This window comes from Chelonia mydas, chromosome 4 (assembly GCF_015237465.2).
Source record: "Chelonia mydas isolate rCheMyd1 chromosome 4, rCheMyd1.pri.v2, whole genome shotgun sequence".
NCBI classification, from domain to species: domain Eukaryota; kingdom Metazoa; phylum Chordata; order Testudines; family Cheloniidae; genus Chelonia; species Chelonia mydas.
Genome location: NC_057852.1, coordinates 52,736,329 through 52,752,765, shown reverse-complemented (window position 1 = coordinate 52,752,765; position 16,437 = coordinate 52,736,329). Strand labels below are relative to the sequence as shown.

Genomic DNA, 16,437 nt, shown 5'->3' with positions numbered 1-16,437 from the left:
AGTGGGGACCCGCAGGAATCAGTGCTGGGTCCGGTTCTGTTCAATATCTTCATCAATGATTTAGATAATGGCATAGAGAGTACGCTTATAAAGTTTGCGGACAATACCAAGCTGGGAGGGGTTGCAAGTGCTTTGGAGGATAGGATTAAAATTCAAAATGATCTGGACAAACTGGAAAAATGGCCTGAAGTAAATAGGATGAAATTCAATAGGGACAAATGCAAAGTACTCCCCTTAGGAAGGAACAATCAGTTGCACATATACAAAACGGGAAATGACTGCCTAGGAAGGAGTCTGCAGAAAAGGATCTGGGGGTCATCGTGGATCACAAGCTAAATATGAATCAACAATGTAACACTGTTGCAAAAAAAAGTGAACATCATACTGGGATGTATTAGCAGGAGTGTTGTAAGCAAAACACAAGAAGTCATTCTTCCGCTTTACTCCGCACTGACTAGGCCTCAACTGGAGTATTGTGTCCAGTTCTGGGCGCCACATTTCAGGAAAGATGTGGACAAATTGGAGAGAGTCCAGAGAAGAGCAACAAAAATTATTAAAACTCTAGAAAACATGACTTATCAGGGAAGATTGAAAAAATTGGGTTTGTTTAGTCTGGACAAGAGATGACTGAGGGGGACATAACAGTTTAAGTACATAAAAGGTTGTTACAAGGAGGAGGGAGAAAAACCGTTCTCCTTAGCCTCTAAGGATAGGACAAAAAGTAATGGGCTTAAATTGCGGCAAGGGTGGTTTAGGTTGAACATCAGGAAAAACATGTCAGGGTGGTTAAGCACTGGAATAAATTGCTAAGGGGGGTTGTGGAATCTCCATCATAGGAGATGTTTAAGAGCAGGTTAGACAAACACCTGTCAGGGATGGTCTAGATAGTACTTAACCCTGCCATGAGTGCAGGGGACTGGACTAGAGAACCCCTTGAGGTCCCCTCCAGTCCTACGATTCTATGATTGGGGAAAAAAGGATCATGCATCACGCCAAGTTTTCAGAGGGAGCCTACACATCCCTATGTGACATCTGTTCGCAACCTTGTGCCTCACAGATTGGCGTATACAGCCACAACAGAAAACACAAGATGCCACAATGTCATTGTTGGATATTACAGACAGCTATACTATACTAATCTCTTAGTGGCACTATGCAGTCATAAAATAGTTTTCATTCCATTCCTGAACAGCTACATTTCAATAATGTGAGATGGGATTCGTGTGTGTGTGTGTAATACATACACACACACACACACACACAAAGGGAAACCATTTTGGGGTAAAAAGAAAAGGAGTACTTGTGGCACCTTAGAGACTAACAAATTTATTTGAGCATAAGCTTTCATGAGCTACAGCTCACTTCATCAGATGCACCTTTTTCGAATACAGACTAACACGGCTGCTACTCTGAAACCTGTCATTCTGGGGTAAGATACTCTATAAATTTAAGATATTAAAATCTTAATCAAGACATCTAGTAGAACCCACTCAATGTGCTCTATCATAACAACAACAATTTGTTTATGTGGCAGTCACAAATTCTCTTTCAGTACCACTTGGCAGTGATTAGACAGAAAAGAACAGTCACTCATCTTCATATCTACAAAGAAAAAAATTTAGTTTAAGATAAGCAAATCTGATGGTCTGAAACTAACAGTATCCCTTTAACTGATGCGGAACATATCAAAAGTAAAATGAACTTGTGACATACTGCTGAACAGCCAAGTATGTATTCATATTCCATTTGCCTCAATTATACAGCACGACCACATGACAGCATAGCATAATGGTATACATCTAGCACTGAAAGGATTACATATCACATTTCCATTTTCTACAAAAGATTTTTAGTCTGCAAATCGCATTTATCCTGTCCTACCTAATAGCTTCATTTTTGCTGTGCAGATCACCGAGGCTTTGATACCATGACAAAAACTACATTAGGAATTAGACTAATTTTGTCCTATTCAAATAATCTATTCAATTTTACATATATTTCTGAATGAGAGTGGAAATATGGATAACACTGAGCATATTGAGCACTATTCTGTCTAAAACTTTAACAGAAAATCAGTGAGAGAAAATTTTACTCCAGCACATATTCTGTTATGAATACACACCCAAAAGACTCTGAAAGCTATCAAATTCTAAAAGTAAGTATTCCTTTAAGGGCATATTTGTCTCTAAAAATTGGTTTTCTGGTTATAATGTGTTATCTCCATCAAATCCTACCTTACTCTTTGATAATCCCAATGAGTACTCTGTAATACAAGACAAATAATTATATCACTATAACTGTTTTATATATTGAATTCAAACTTTTGACGAGTTACATCATTGACAACACATTTGTAAATAGCACATTTAAAAAATGTTTTATTAGGGTTGCATCAGCAATTAGTCAAGGATAATTTTAAATTAACAGGTAACGGACAATACTGAATTGAAAACCTTTTGCATGATGTAAATCTATCACCATCTTTATGAATATAGCAATCTGAATAGTCTTGTGGTTTTTAAATTTACTCCATTACAACCTCAGTTTAACAGCCTGGAAAGATGAGGTGCCAGTTTGAAAGAGAAAAGGGTTCTTGGTGAAAATATAGCTTTTGTGTATTTAGGAATATCTTTCCAGGCACATTAAAAACAGTCATTTATACTAACAGGAGTTTAAAGGAACAATAAACTTCAAAAGATTATCATACTTCGTACATATTCCTACTATTGTTACAACGGCAACCAAGATTGACTTACCAGTAAGAGAAAATACTTATTTTAGATTTATATATTGCATTTGACATCACTTTGTGTGTTTGTCATTTTCAGTATTTCCCCTCTATAATTGATTTCCATGTTTGTGTGGGTCTTTCAAAGAAAACAGATTTTTCTTTGTTTTAAATAGGAAATTGTGATGGTAAAAAGAAAAAATTGGCCAGAGACTCAGAAGGTGTAACACCATTTAGCTCATTTTTCCAAGTGGACTATATTTCCCTTGGTTAGCAGGGAAAGGAAAGTATATCTTTTAGACCTTTATATTTTTTTATAATTAAAGCTTCAGTAAAAGCATTTATAGTTTATATACAATATGAAGCACTTTGCTTTTAAAGTAAATTTAGAGTCCCCGAGAAAGGCATTGGCCTAGCAGGCAATACAGGAAACAAGTTACAAAACAGGTACAACACAAGAAGGACGTCAGCTTTCTCACAATGCTTTGCCAAAATGCTTCTAGAAGACCTATAGTTGCCAATTCCAACAATGAACATAGTAGAGGAATCTAGGGCCCATGTAACCCTTGAGTCTGTCAATAGGAGTACAGTATCGATGATTTAGACCCTTTTTTCCCCAGTTGGACCTGATGTGAAACCAACAATGTTTTAGGTATGCCTTCAAACTGCTGTGACACAGATTAACTGTTACCTGTAACTAATTGCAAGAGGAACTGGCTGACCAGCTGCAAGCTCTAATGTACTTTTAAAAAGATTACATTCTTTATTACCTATCTTTAGCGTCCGTTGTGAACCTTCCTTTGAGCCACCACAGATACGCTGTAATTCACATTTTCCAGTGAGCTGCCTCAAGATCCATTTCAGCCAAAACCGGAAGAAGTTACTATACAGGTATCCCCATAAGTACACAAACATTTTCTGTACAAAGAGAGTGACAACTGATCACAGGACATTCATTGCCTGACACTACAGAAAAAGCTGTACAATCTATCTGGGCTGCTAGCTCCTGCTAACGATGGTAATATCTGCTCCCTCTCACGTGGCTTCGTCTGTCAGAAATGAAAGGCTGCGTCCTCCCTTAGCTGCAAAGGGTAAAGAAGGAGAGATGCTTTGTACCAGAAGTGGACGGGGAAGAGCACGCAGCTGGGGAAGGTCAATGCCAAGGCTTATGGGGGGGAGAGGGGGCTGGAAGCACTGCCAGAGCAGGACACAGGCCGCCAGGCACTGCCTCAGCTTCCTCTTCCAGCTCTGCCCAAACACCTCCCCGCTGCCCTGCAGCCCCCTAGGTGCAGCCCGGGGCAGCGGTGGTGGTGGTGGTGGTGGGGGGGGGGCGGCCATGCCCACCGAGGAAGATGCGCAGGGCCTGGGGGAGGGGCAGAGAGGCCCATCGAAAGCGAGGCTGTTGCCATGTCGCTCATCCGGACAGCTGTCGCGGGGGGCGCCCAACGCCCGATGTCCGCTGAAAGGAGGGGAGGGGGTTGGCCCAGGGCCAGCCGCTGCCCCCAGCCGGTCAGCGGGGAGCAGGTGGATGACGGGTCCTCGCACGGGACGCCCCGCTGGACTAGCCGCCTACCCCCTCCCGGGCGGGGCAGCAGCTCTGCCCGCGCGTCCTGCCACGAGGGCGCGTCCCGCGCCCGGGTACCGCCAGCAGCCAGGCCCTGCTCACATCGTCCCAACCAGTGAGCGGGGCTGGCTCCGGCCTCGCCCCCTGACTCTTGCGACCCCCGGGAGGAAACCGGTCCCCTGCTGACCCGGAAGTGATTGATGGGGGTGGGGGAAGGGCCAGTCAAACCGCCGTTCTGGGGTTAGTCGCTGAAGTGCCCCGCCCCTCGGCTAGCGTGTCGCGTGCGTAACCAGGGGGGCGGCTCAGCGAGGCGGGCCGGGACGCGGATTCCTCGCTCCACGCCGCCCAGGTAGAGCAGCGGTGCCTGGGCGCCCGCCGCAGCCTCCAGACCCGCCAAGCCCCGGCCGGCACGAGCCGTTCAGCGACGAGGTGCGCGTAGCCCGCTCCCCTCACCCCCACCTGCGCTAGTTCCGCCCGGGCCCCGGTTCCGCAGCCCCAGGTGGTGTCGGGCAGCGGTTAGTTGTCGGGTTCCTGAGGCGCGAAGGGGGGACTCGTGCCCGGCGGGCGCTGGGCGCTGCCTCCTTCTGTGCCTGCGGAACGCGCCTCCTCAGCGCTGCAGTCGCCGGGCCGCTCAGCCCTGGCTCATTGTGAGGTGGGGTAGGTAATAGCGGAGTGCGATGGGCACCTGTTCCTGCTCCCCCGGCAGACTCCGCCTGGTGTGTCCCAGCGAGAGGCCCGTGTGCCGTCGCCTGGGCGTGCGTGTAACACACCTGGAGATGGGCAGAGCCAGGCGGCATGACGTTAACAAGCACGTGACCGTGTCTAGCTGGCCAAGTAATAAGCAGCAGACCGTCCAAAAGGACCAGAAACCTCTTCTCTCTGTCTGCCACCATCGTTGCTGTTCCTAGGGTCAGGCTGGCTCTGCTGTGTTTGATTGAGATTTACTATAAGGGTCTTCCTCCTGTCCTAGGTCTGAAAAAATGAAGAATATGTGTGAGAAAAGCAGAATAGCTGACAGACATCTCAACAAAGCCCTGGTCTGTAGGCACAGCGTGCACGGACAGAAGGGTGTAGAAACACAGTCTCCCTAAGAAGAAAAGGAGTACTTGTGGCACCTTAGAGACTAACCAATTTATTTGAGCATGAGCTTTCGTGAGCTACAGCTCACTTCATCGGATGCATCCATCCGATGAAGTGAGCTGTAGCTCACGAAAGCTCATGCTCAAATAAATTGGTTAGTCTCTAAGGTGCCACAAGTACTCCTTTTCTTTTTGTGAATACAGACTAACACGGCTGCTACTCTGAAGTCTCCCTAAGTGCTCTTTCATCTGTGTCTGTACAGGGGAGTTGTCAGCATAGCTGTGTCAGCCAAGGGTGTGGGATTTTTTTTCTATATTAAGCTGTTTGAACTCTTCAATGTAGACCAGATGTTGGTAGGCAGAGGGGGAAAAGGTTTGTTAACAGTAGCACTAAAAGAAAGTGTATATAAAGAGCTCAGGTGCATTTGATTAATTTAAAATAGAGAGAAGCCAAGGTAGCAAGACTAACCAGAAATTATTTTTTTCAGCTTAGGCTGACTTGAAGATTGTGTCCCTGTAACTTGCTGATCTGTATGTGTTATGTGCATGGGTGGGGACTGTAATAAATTTGCATCCTTTAGGTCATGCACAGAGGCAGATATATAAGATGTGCTATCCTGTGGTTTACATCTCTCACTGTAGGACGCACACACTTATAGTGACCTGTGCTTGGCCACATGAAAGCTAGAAGTATGCTATATGCAGGGTTGAGCCTGAAGACTACCCAGTAAATACAGCAACTGATCTATCGAAAAGCAGCTGCCTAGTAGGTAGGGCAAATTGCTGTAAATGCATTATCCCAAGACTTGGCGTCCCTCATTTGTTGTTTATCTATTACCCAGGTCTGTAGTGCTGCCAGAGCACTCAGGCATGTGAAATCTAGGATGACGTTACCCTCTGGCACCTTGAAAAACTATGCTCGGGCAGCTTGGCCTTGTCATTTTCTGAACCTCAGGGTATGCCTATGATGATGATAATGCTGCACTGTCCCCTCTATGACCATTAGCCCCTTCAGATTCTCTGCTCTTCCCCCTCCCCTGAACCATGCTCCATCAACCCCACCCTCAATATGTCACACTTCCCATGAGATAAAAGGGATGGTCCTCTCATGGATCAGTAATTGGTTAAAAGATAGGAAACAAAGGGAAGGATTAAATGGTCATTTTCACAATGAAGAGAGGTAAATATCCAGGTCCTCCAAGGATCGATACTGGGACCTGTGCTGTTCAGCATATTCGTAAATGATGTGGAGAAGAAGGTGAAGAGCGAGGGTAAAATTTGCAGACAATATAAAATTACTCAATATTGTAAGTCCAAAGTTTTGTGTGAAGAGTTACAAAGGGATCTCACAACACAGTGACAAAATGACAGATGAAATTCAGTGTTGATAGGTAAGGCTGCATGTCTGTCATGGAGGTCGTGGAAGTCATGGATTCCATGACTTTCCATTACTTCTGCAGCAGCCCATGTGGCTGACCTCAGGGCTGCCCAAGCAGCTGGCTCTGGGGCCTGCAGCTCAGGCAGCCCCAGGGATAGCCATGCCGGCCACTGCTGGAGCGGCCCTGTAGACAGCTGATCAGGTGGCCCTGCAGTCAGCCGCACTGGCCACTGCTGGAGTGGCCCCAAAGCCAGCCACACCAGCTACTGCTCAGGCAGACCCAGGCAGCCAGCGCAACAGCCAGTCGGTGGTCCTGGGGGCGGCCAAAGCAGCCGCTGCTTGGTGGCCCTGGCAGCTGGCCATGGGGACTACCTGGGCAACGGCTTGTGCTGCTGGCCACATGGAATGCCCAAGCAGCAGCAGTGCCCTCAGTGCCCCCCCAACCAAGAGCAATCCCTCTATGGGTTGGCAGGACCTTTTCCCAGTGAAAGAGTCTTTACACAGTAATATCCTTAACTTATATTTATTAGCAATTGATCAGCAGAATACACATGCTAAACATACAATGCTCACCACTCCCATATGGCAGATGAACTTTTCCTGGTGCCCAGTCAGGATTGGGTCATGAGGGGCTATGTCCAGTATAGTTGGCAGGATTTGAGGGTTCTGGCAGCTTTGATCTTGGGCTGTGTCCTGGAGTTAGGTTTCAAATAACTTCTTTTTGGGACCCAGTTTATATAGTTAAACTTAGGTCCTGCTTATCTGTACCGTAACCAATTATTTTTACTAAATATTGCGAAACAATTCTTTAACCAATCCTAGCACGTTACTTCCTACACACAAGAATCCATTCAAATGTTGTGAAACTAGTTACGCAACAGACAGAAACAACTGGAGGTTTAAAAAGGGGCATTTATAGATTTTTTTTTTTTCCCCAATTGAAACTGTTGATAAGCATTTCTGCCAAACAGAGTGTTATCTTGCAAAGATTTTCTTTAAACATCTTAATGTTTGTCTGTAGATCTGTTATTCTTCCTTAACATCCAAATATTCTATTGTTTTGTACAGTTTAGATGGGACATGACTCTGCACTTTTAGCTAATGGCAGCTGCTGCTCCTTACTGCAAAAAGCCACAGACCACACTCCCATCTCTGCATGATAGCTCTGGGCCCTGCTGAGGCGCAGCACCAGACCAGCAGTGTAGTGGAGTCAGGGTTAGTTGAGGAACTGGGACTGGCCAGGCTCTAGAATCCAGAGGTGATGGGAAAGCCACGCCATTCCCCACAGCTCAAGGAGGAATTTGCAATAGCTATGTCCAGTAACAACAGTATGGCAGCCTGGTCCTACCCCCTTCCTTGGAGTGGTGCTACCAATTGTAAGGACTGTCAAAGTCAGATTCAGGACTCACATAATTTGTCAGTATGCATCCGATGAAGTGAGCTGTAGCTCACGAAAGCTTATGCTCATATAAATTGGTTAGTCTCTAAGGTGCCACAAGTCCTCCTTTTCTTTTTGCGAATACAGACTAACTGTTACTCTGAAACCTGTCATAATTTGTCAGACCACTCTGTTTATTAGCAAAGCGCTTTGCTAATGCACCCAGATATGAGCCCCTCTCTGAGGCTCAAGATAACTTATTTATACAGCTAAGCCAAAGCCAATTTAACATAAGAGACAAAAGAAAGCAGAAACTGACAAATATACATACATATCTTATTTGCATACTAACATTTACCAATCTCCTAGCTCAGTAGGAGCTCTAAGTTAATTAGTTTGAGGACCCATTGTCTCACACTCCTTAATGTTTCTCTTCCTGACAACTATATTTCAACAAACCCTTCAAGTAGCATTTCTTTAATGAATTATAATTTCAATATAATTCATTCTACTTTCACAGGACAGAGCATTGTGATGCATCGTGCTCCAAAACTGCAGAGATAGAATGAGTAACCTCAGTTCCCCCCTACAGGATACATGTACAATAAGTGTAGGTGAAGAAAATGGAGAGGGAGAAAGAGTACATGTGCAGTGGGTGCATTTCTGCAGGGCTCCAGTACTGTTACGTTTGTTACTACACTGCTATTACCAGATCCATTTCAAGATCATGGTACTTATTTTTAAATATCTAAAAATAGTTTCAAGCTACATACCTGAAGAACCACCTGTCAATATATTTGCATCGTAACAGCTGTAATTGACAGAAAAGAGGTCTAAACTCACTTGGACTAGCTATAGGAACCTGCTACCACCTGAGATAGGGCTCAGCCTGAGTATTGCACACTTTCTAATGGAAACCATAGTAGAAATGCACACTTTCGTAGGTTGTGTTGCTCCTGTGAGGAAAGTAAAGGGAATTTCACTTGCTTTGAATTGGACACAAAAGTTGAATTATAAGAGGGCAAACTGACTTGCTTGGCCATGTTCTAATATCTCTTGAAATGCAGGAGAAAGAATTTGTTCCTATACCTTTCGTATAATATCAAAGGTTGCCAAGCAGGACTGCTGGTTCCTCTTTTCCAGATGATATCAGAGGTGACCCAGCAAGTTTGGCATTCTCTCTAATTAAAGTTTCATATTTTCTTAAGGGCACAATGCACTCCAAAAGAATGTGATGTTTGAGTTGAATGTGCAGTCAAATAATCATGCATTGAAAAAAATATTAAAAAGGTGGGGTGAAAGTTAATGGATAAGAGGGCCATGTTAAGAGGTAGCAGCTGGGTTTTATGCTAGACCCTTTTAACCTGTTTTACAGTGTAACCTCTTAAATGAATTTACTCTCTTTCACAATGTCCCTTGTTACTTGGAAGTGCTACAGCATGAAAGTAGATCAGAGAGTGTTCTGGGGCTTGTATTTCCCACGATGCTGTCTGCTGTTCAGGATGTTTGCTTGCCTAGTTGTGTTGTGGCATGATAGCACTGTCACAGATAATTAAATAGAGGAGTTCTTAGTTGGTGCCCACTTGTAAAATAGATATTTTTTTTTAATTGTGTTTGAACTGAAATACCAGACTCGTACATGGGGTGAAATTAGTGGGATTTTTGCGCTTGACTTCAGTAGGGCCAAAATTTCACCCTTTGTATTTTAATTTTCGGAATCGTGGGGAGAGGAGGTTCAGACAAGATGCACAAGTGCTTGGAAGGAATTAAGAAGTGGGTTGGGTCTCTGGCTCCTTATGTTCTCAAGCCCAAGCACAGATTTCTGCGAGACAACATATTTGTAACCCAAGCACCCCTGTTTCTGACCGGAGCTTTCTCGAAGATTGCAGCAGGAGTGTCCCAAGAGTGTGGGACTCTGTAACCGTATGCACCCCTGTATTCACACCTTACACCAGAGGTGGGCAAACTACGGCCTGTGGGCCACATCCAGCCTGCAGTACCATCCTGCCTGGCCCTTGAGTTCCTGGCCGGGGAGGCTAGCCGCCGGCCCCTCCCCCTCAGCCATGCTGCCACACGGGTAGCACGGCTTGTGCCTGCCCACCTCCCAGGCTTTCCAATGAGCAAGTCCGGCTGCTCTGAGCTGCATGGTAAGGGGGTGGGGAGGTTGGATAAGGGGCAGGAGGTTCCGGGGGGCAATCAGGGACAGGGAGCAGTTGGATGGGGCGGAGGTTCGGGGTGGGGGGCGGTCAGGGGATGGGGGGCAGAGGGCGGTTGGATGGGGTGGAGGTTCGGGAGGGCAGTCAAGGGATGGGGAACAGGGAGGTTGGATAGGCGTGGGAGTCTCGGTGGGCCTGTCGGGGGCGGGGGTGTGGATAGGGGTCAGGGCAGTCTGGGGACAGGGAGCAAGGGGAGTTGGATAGGGGGTGGAGTCCCGGGGGGGGGGGGTGGTTAGGGTGGAGGGTCCCATGAGGGGGTGGTCAGGGGACAAGGAGCAATGGGGGTTGGATAGGTCAGAGGTTCTGAGGGGGGGCAGTGAGGGGGCCGATAGGTGGTGGGGGCCAGGCTGTTTGGGGAGGGACAGCCTTCCCTACCGGCCCTCCATATAGTTTCGCAACTCCGATGTGGCACTAGGGCCAAAAAGTTTGTCCACCCCTGCCTTACACACTATTGTAATAATCTTTGCACAAAATATGCCTTGTGAGGTATCATTTGAAAACTAATAACTTACTGGTTAATAATATCATGGCTGACAATATCAACAGTATATGTAAAATTATGAATTACCTGGAATGACGTTACTAGCACTTGTTCAAAACCAGACAGGTAAAAGTGTTAAACAGCTCTATCCTAAACAAAGGAGTGTGGGTTTACCTCAGTTTACACATAAACAGTAAACAGAGCAATCAAACTAATGGGGAGGGAAGAGTGGAGATGGCAAGAAACAAAACTATTTACATTTTAGCAAACACTAGTGCAGGAAGAAAGAACATGGAGCTTCCTTCACCACCAGAGTCCATGTCATCTTCCACATTGCTTCAATAAACTTTACTTTGAGGGGTAACCAGAAGAATCCATACTGTTCTAGAAAGGAAAGGGCAGAATACCCCAAGGTATGTCTTTCATCTAAGAAAACAAAGGAACCTGCATTTTGGGCTGCTGGAGGAGATCCCGAGGGGAGGGAAGGAGTCAGACACCATTTTGCCAGAAGACTTAATTGGGAAAGCCATCTTGAACAAAGCCTGTAACTTGCTAGATTAAGTTTTAGACTTTTACATGTGTGTGTTCACCTTTATTTGCTCGTAACCATTTCTAACTTTATCTCTTATACTTGAACTCACTTAAAATCCTATCTTCTTTTGTTAGTAAACTAGTTTTACTTTTAATCTAACCCAGGGATCTCAAACACGCAGCAGGCCTGCGGAGCTCCTCCTCCCGCCCTCGTGCACCATGTCCCCGCTCCTCCACCTACCTCCCAGCACTTCCCACCCCCGAACAGCAGTTTGGCAGCACTTAGGATTTTACAGGAGGGAGGGGGGAGGAGCAGGGACGCGGCACACTCAGGGGAGGAGGCAGAGAAGAGGCAGGGATGGGTTTTGGGGAAGGGGTTGGAATAGGAGCAGGGAGGGGGAGCATGAGCTGTATGCTATTCTGGTTTATGCATCATCAGCAGAACTTTTGATTATGAGTCTTATCCAACTCCCATTGAAGTCAATGACATTCTTTCCATTGATTTCAATGGGAGTTAGACAAGACTCTACCTTCCAGTTGCAGAATATAGTGCTGGTAAAGAAGCATAAGTGAGAAAGAACACTGCCTGACTGAAATTTCAAAGTACGTTTGCAGACCTGTGTAAAGGGGTCCACTAGTCCTCATGTGGCCCTCATGGTGATTTGAGTTTGAGATCCCTGATCTAACCCAACCAAGTTCTGTGTTTGCTTTAAAGTGTATGTTAACTCCAGTTAATGTGGCAAGTTGTTGGGTTTTGTCTCTTTAAAGGATCAAATGGACCTTTTATGCCTCTGAATGTTGCAGGAGAGGGATGGACATTGCAGAACACATGAGTTCGAGAAAGCTCAGGACTGGGGGTGAGTTGGGGTCACCTGTTAACATTCACCAAGTCTGATAAAGACAAGTGTGTGTCTGGGATAACTTCTGGCAGGCTGTTGGATTCAAAGTGGTTGAATCGGAGTAGTACAATTTACAGAACATGGAGTGCATGAAGGCTGGAAGCCACCAATAGCAGAAGCATTTTAATACAGGTGGTGACACAACATCTCCCTGGTCTGAATTGCACCCCTAAATGTGACAGTGGCATAATTATGCAGGATTTAAACATCTTGCTATTTTAACTGAGATTTACACTTTAAGGACTCGTGTAACAGTTTAAGTGATTCTCAATTGTGAAGACTAGGAACAGTCAAAAGAAAGGTTACCATTTTATTATTTTCAGTTTGTTTATTTCAGATAAGGGAAATAGAACAAAAGTAAAACATGAGCATCAGTGAAGCAGCTATAAAGTTATTGCTGGCCAGGTTGGGGAATGACAAATTAAGAGATGAGCGTGAACCATAAAAATGGTTGTCTGGGTAGAAAGACGAAGTACATGGACACCAAAAGTGGGAAACAAACATGAGAGCCAAGGAATGGGAGGCACAAATGCAGAGGTGCCCAGAGCAAAATGAGCAAACGGGCAGATCCCACTGTCCCCAGGAACTCCCTCCATCCAAGGATCATCCAGGAGGGACAGGTTGTGCCCTGCATACAAAAAAGAAGCAGATTATATGGAGGAATATTTTTTCACTTTTGAAAGGTTATGTGAGGTTCATAAAGTTCCAGAAGATAAGAGTCCCCTGATTGCAAAGTTGTGTGGTAAAGCATAAAACATATTTAATGAAATGCCAGTTTAAAAAACCTTGAAATATTCTGAATTTTAAAAATCTGTCTTGCAAAGCTTTCAATTAACCCTGATCTGTACAGGCTGAAATTCACAAATCTCAGGAAAAGTGCTGGCATGAGTCAATATGTCTAGAAAATGTGTGGCCCAACAAGAAAAAGGAAAAAGTGGCTGACAGCTATGACCAATTGTTTGATCTCTTTGCTCAACAGCATTTTCTAAGTATGTGTTCCGAGATGTAATATAGAATAAATCTTTAAGTTCTCTACAGGAAGTTGCCATCCTGCCTCCTGATTCCATTGTACAAGCCCAAATGTCTAATGAGCACAAGACACCGAAGGAGGGGCAGAAGCCTGGTGTAAAGGGGAGGACCGTGTTTTACCACTGGGAAGAAAGAGAGTGGTTGGGAGCCCAGGTACTCACCTCCCCAGAATCATTCCTCTGCTGGAAATCCCCATCATACACAACCTGTACAGGAGAATGGTCCAAGGAGGTACCACCAATGTAACTCCACTGAGCACATGAGAAATAAGTGTCCTAAGATAAACTAAGCTCACACCCCATCCAATGCAAGTTAATGGAACTTTCATTAACATAGAGGAACATGTGGGGCCACTGATTAATTTTGTGAGGCCTGAGCCTAAGGAAGTGGACTTGGAGTTTATCAAGGTTGCCAATATATATTGCAAGGAATGGGTAGCCTCAAGGGACATTGGAGTACAAATTTCTCAGGTCAAGGAAAGCGTATTCAGAAAAACTGGCAAGTTACCTGACCAGGAGGTAGAGCTCCTGGCATTAGAGAAATATTAAATAGCTGTACCTCTGGCTAAGGTGCATTTCCAAGTAAGAGGCTTGAAAGATACCTTGAAAGTTGCGATATTAAACAGCACTTCCACAGCAATGCTGGTGGGAAATTATATTTTTAGTATGTTCACAGCTGTTAATATTGTAACCCATAGAAGAGAATTGTGCAGACAAAGGAGCAGCTGTGGGAGAAGGGGACAGCCCCAGCTGAGCAAGAGGAAGCAAAGTGCTTTCAGATGTGGGAGGGATTGAAGCCAGCTCCTGCATAGCAAAGGAAAGTAGAATCCTCTGAGACTGGGGGAGGGGTAATTAACCCCTGCTACTGAAGAATCTGTCCCAGTTGTCAGCTGCTAGCATTTTGCAGATGAACCAAGGGTAGCCTGCACTCTAGAGTGCATATGGGGATATGTGCTGAAGGGAACCCCAGTGAGGAGAAATGGAGAAAGTACAAGTAAGCTCATGGGGAAAAGTAAAATCCCTGGGAAACCTTACAAGTGGCTGATTGTGCCTGCCCATCACTGTGGGGAATTAATCTTGCTAACACATGATTTTTCTTTTACTGGTCACTTAGAGCCATGAAAATCTATGAGCCGTTTTAAAAAAAAAAAATTTACTGGCCAGGCTACAAAATGAGGGGAGAGATTATTGCAGGTCTTGTGAATTATGTCAAAAAAGACCTGCAGGACTGCAGAAAGTTCCTCTTTGCCCTTTGCCTGTAATACAAGAGGCGTTTTATAGGGTAGCAATGGGCGTTGTGGGTCCTATGCTACACCCCACCCAAAGGGGGAAGAAATATATCCTAGTGGTAGTGGATTTTGCCATCGATATCCCAAAGCAGTTGCTCTATTGACATAAAGCCTGTTTCTGTGGCAAAAAGCCCTTTTCATTATTTTTAGCAGAGTGGGTTTTCTTAAAAATATTTTCAGATCATTAGTCAGATTTCATGTCTCAGCTATTCAGTGACTTATGGAAGTTGTGTGTGGGATAAAACAACTAAAAAGCTGCCCCATATCACCTAGAGACAAAATGGTGTGGTGGAGAGGTTCAGTGGGACACTGAAATCAATTCTGAGGATGCATGCCCGCAGGTGGGACTAAGATTAGGACGAAATGTTACACTATTTGTTGTTAATAAAGAAGTGCCACAAGAGTCTACAGTTTGGCCCATTTGATCTTCTATACGGAGGGAAAGTGAGGGGACTCCTAGCTCTTACCAGAGACTGCTGGGAAGGAGATACTGAGACAGAAAGGTAGCCTATAACTGAATATGTACAAAGGTTCAAGCAAGAGTTAAAGGACATGCTGGAAGTGGTTTAGAGTCACCTTTTGTTTGGCCTGACTGTCCCTGTGGTATGGCATGACCAATATATTTGTAAATGCTCTTTGAAGTAGGAGACTGAGTGTTGCTACTTATCCCTGTGGAAAAAAATGCAAAACTTATGGAAGGGACCTTTTGAAATGATAGAAGAGGTAACTGAATGTACATACATGCAAAAGACCTCACAGTAATGCTGCCACGCAGCTGGTGCATGTAAACAGATTTAAAGTTGAACACAAGAGAGAAGCCATGGTAAACATAATCTGTTGTTTAGAGGGGGAAACTGAGGAAACCTCATTGATTTGATGGCTGAATGCCAAACTGGCTCATCTCTGGAAAGCCTCAATAACTACAGTGATTTACTATAAGTTGAGAAGGCAGAGGTGTTATCTGTACTTCAAGCACACAGACAAGTGTTTTCTAACAAGCCAGGGAAGACTCACTTGCTGACTCATAAGATCGTTACTGTAGGATCACAGCCACTTCCCAGCAGGGCCTACTGTACCACTGGCAAGGTACAAGAGCAAACTTGCACAGAGATGCAGAGCATGCTGGACCTGGGAGTGATTACAGAGTCTGACTGCTCTTGGGCATCACCTGTGGTCTTTGTTACTAAGACAGACAACACTGTAAGGTTTCGGGTTGAGTATAGGAAACTCAGTGCTGGCATGGTGACAGATGCTTATTCTATACCTAGAATTGATGATATGCTGGATATCTTAAGAAAAGCTAACTATATCAGTTTTTTTTTATTTAAAGGATACTGGAAAATTCTTAAGATAATGCTCAGAAAAAAATCTGCTTTTATTAGTGATGTGGGACTGTATGAGTTTTAAATGGATTACAGGACTTGGCAAGGGCCTGTGTCCACAATATAGCGATGACAAAACCTCTCACTGATCTGAATTGCACCCAAAGTGTGACAACAGACAACCCTTAAAGGAAAACCCTCTTTCATCAGAGCCTTCTAGATCTGTGCAAAAATAAAATCATCTCCCAACAGTTTGGTAATGTGTGAATAACATATGGGTTATTTTACTGCACTGTTTTATAGTTCAGAGCTTCTTTTTTTATTCTATTAGGTTTTTTTTTTAAAGTATGACATTTCCTACTTATTAAAGATGTAATTTTGTCTTCTAAAATACGCGTGCTTAGCTGGGAAATTCAGTTCAGCCGGGCTTGTTGAGGGGTATCTAAGCTGTCTTCCTGTGGTATAGATTTTAGATATGCTCCCTTTCCTTGTGGGCTTTGCTGTAGATTTTAAAATTATTTTCACAATAAAAATATACAAAATC

The 16,437-nt window shown here is 44.6% G+C and overlaps 1 protein-coding gene and 1 long non-coding RNA gene across 10 annotated transcripts in view; one reads left to right on the top strand and one right to left on the bottom strand.

Annotated features, from left to right (window-relative positions):
• Window positions 1–5,050, bottom strand: part of ELMOD2 (ELMO domain containing 2) — an 18,210-nt gene extending 13,160 nt beyond the window's left edge. The window contains exons 1-3 of one of the 7 annotated variants that reach the window (XM_027825262.3): window positions 4,978–5,050; window positions 3,499–3,646; window positions 2,235–2,263 (exon numbers count right to left, since the gene is read on the bottom strand). In XM_027825262.3, coding sequence (XP_027681063.1) covers window positions 2,235–2,263; window positions 3,499–3,643 — 174 coding nt within the window. In that variant the 5' untranslated portion in view covers window positions 3,644–3,646; window positions 4,978–5,050. The other 6 variants (XM_027825263.3, XM_007062823.4, XM_037897254.2 and 3 more) reach the window with 6 other exon arrangements.
• On the top strand, window positions 4,519–16,437 carry LOC114020178. Of its 3 annotated transcripts, none has more exons than XR_006290603.1 (3): window positions 4,519–4,641; window positions 12,124–12,212; window positions 13,283–16,437. It is a non-coding gene; the product is annotated as an uncharacterized LOC114020178 (long non-coding RNA). The 3 variants fall into 3 exon arrangements; XR_005225134.2 differs by having other exon boundaries at window positions 4,567–4,721; XR_006290602.1 differs by lacking the exon at window positions 4,519–4,641 and adding an exon at window positions 10,733–11,958.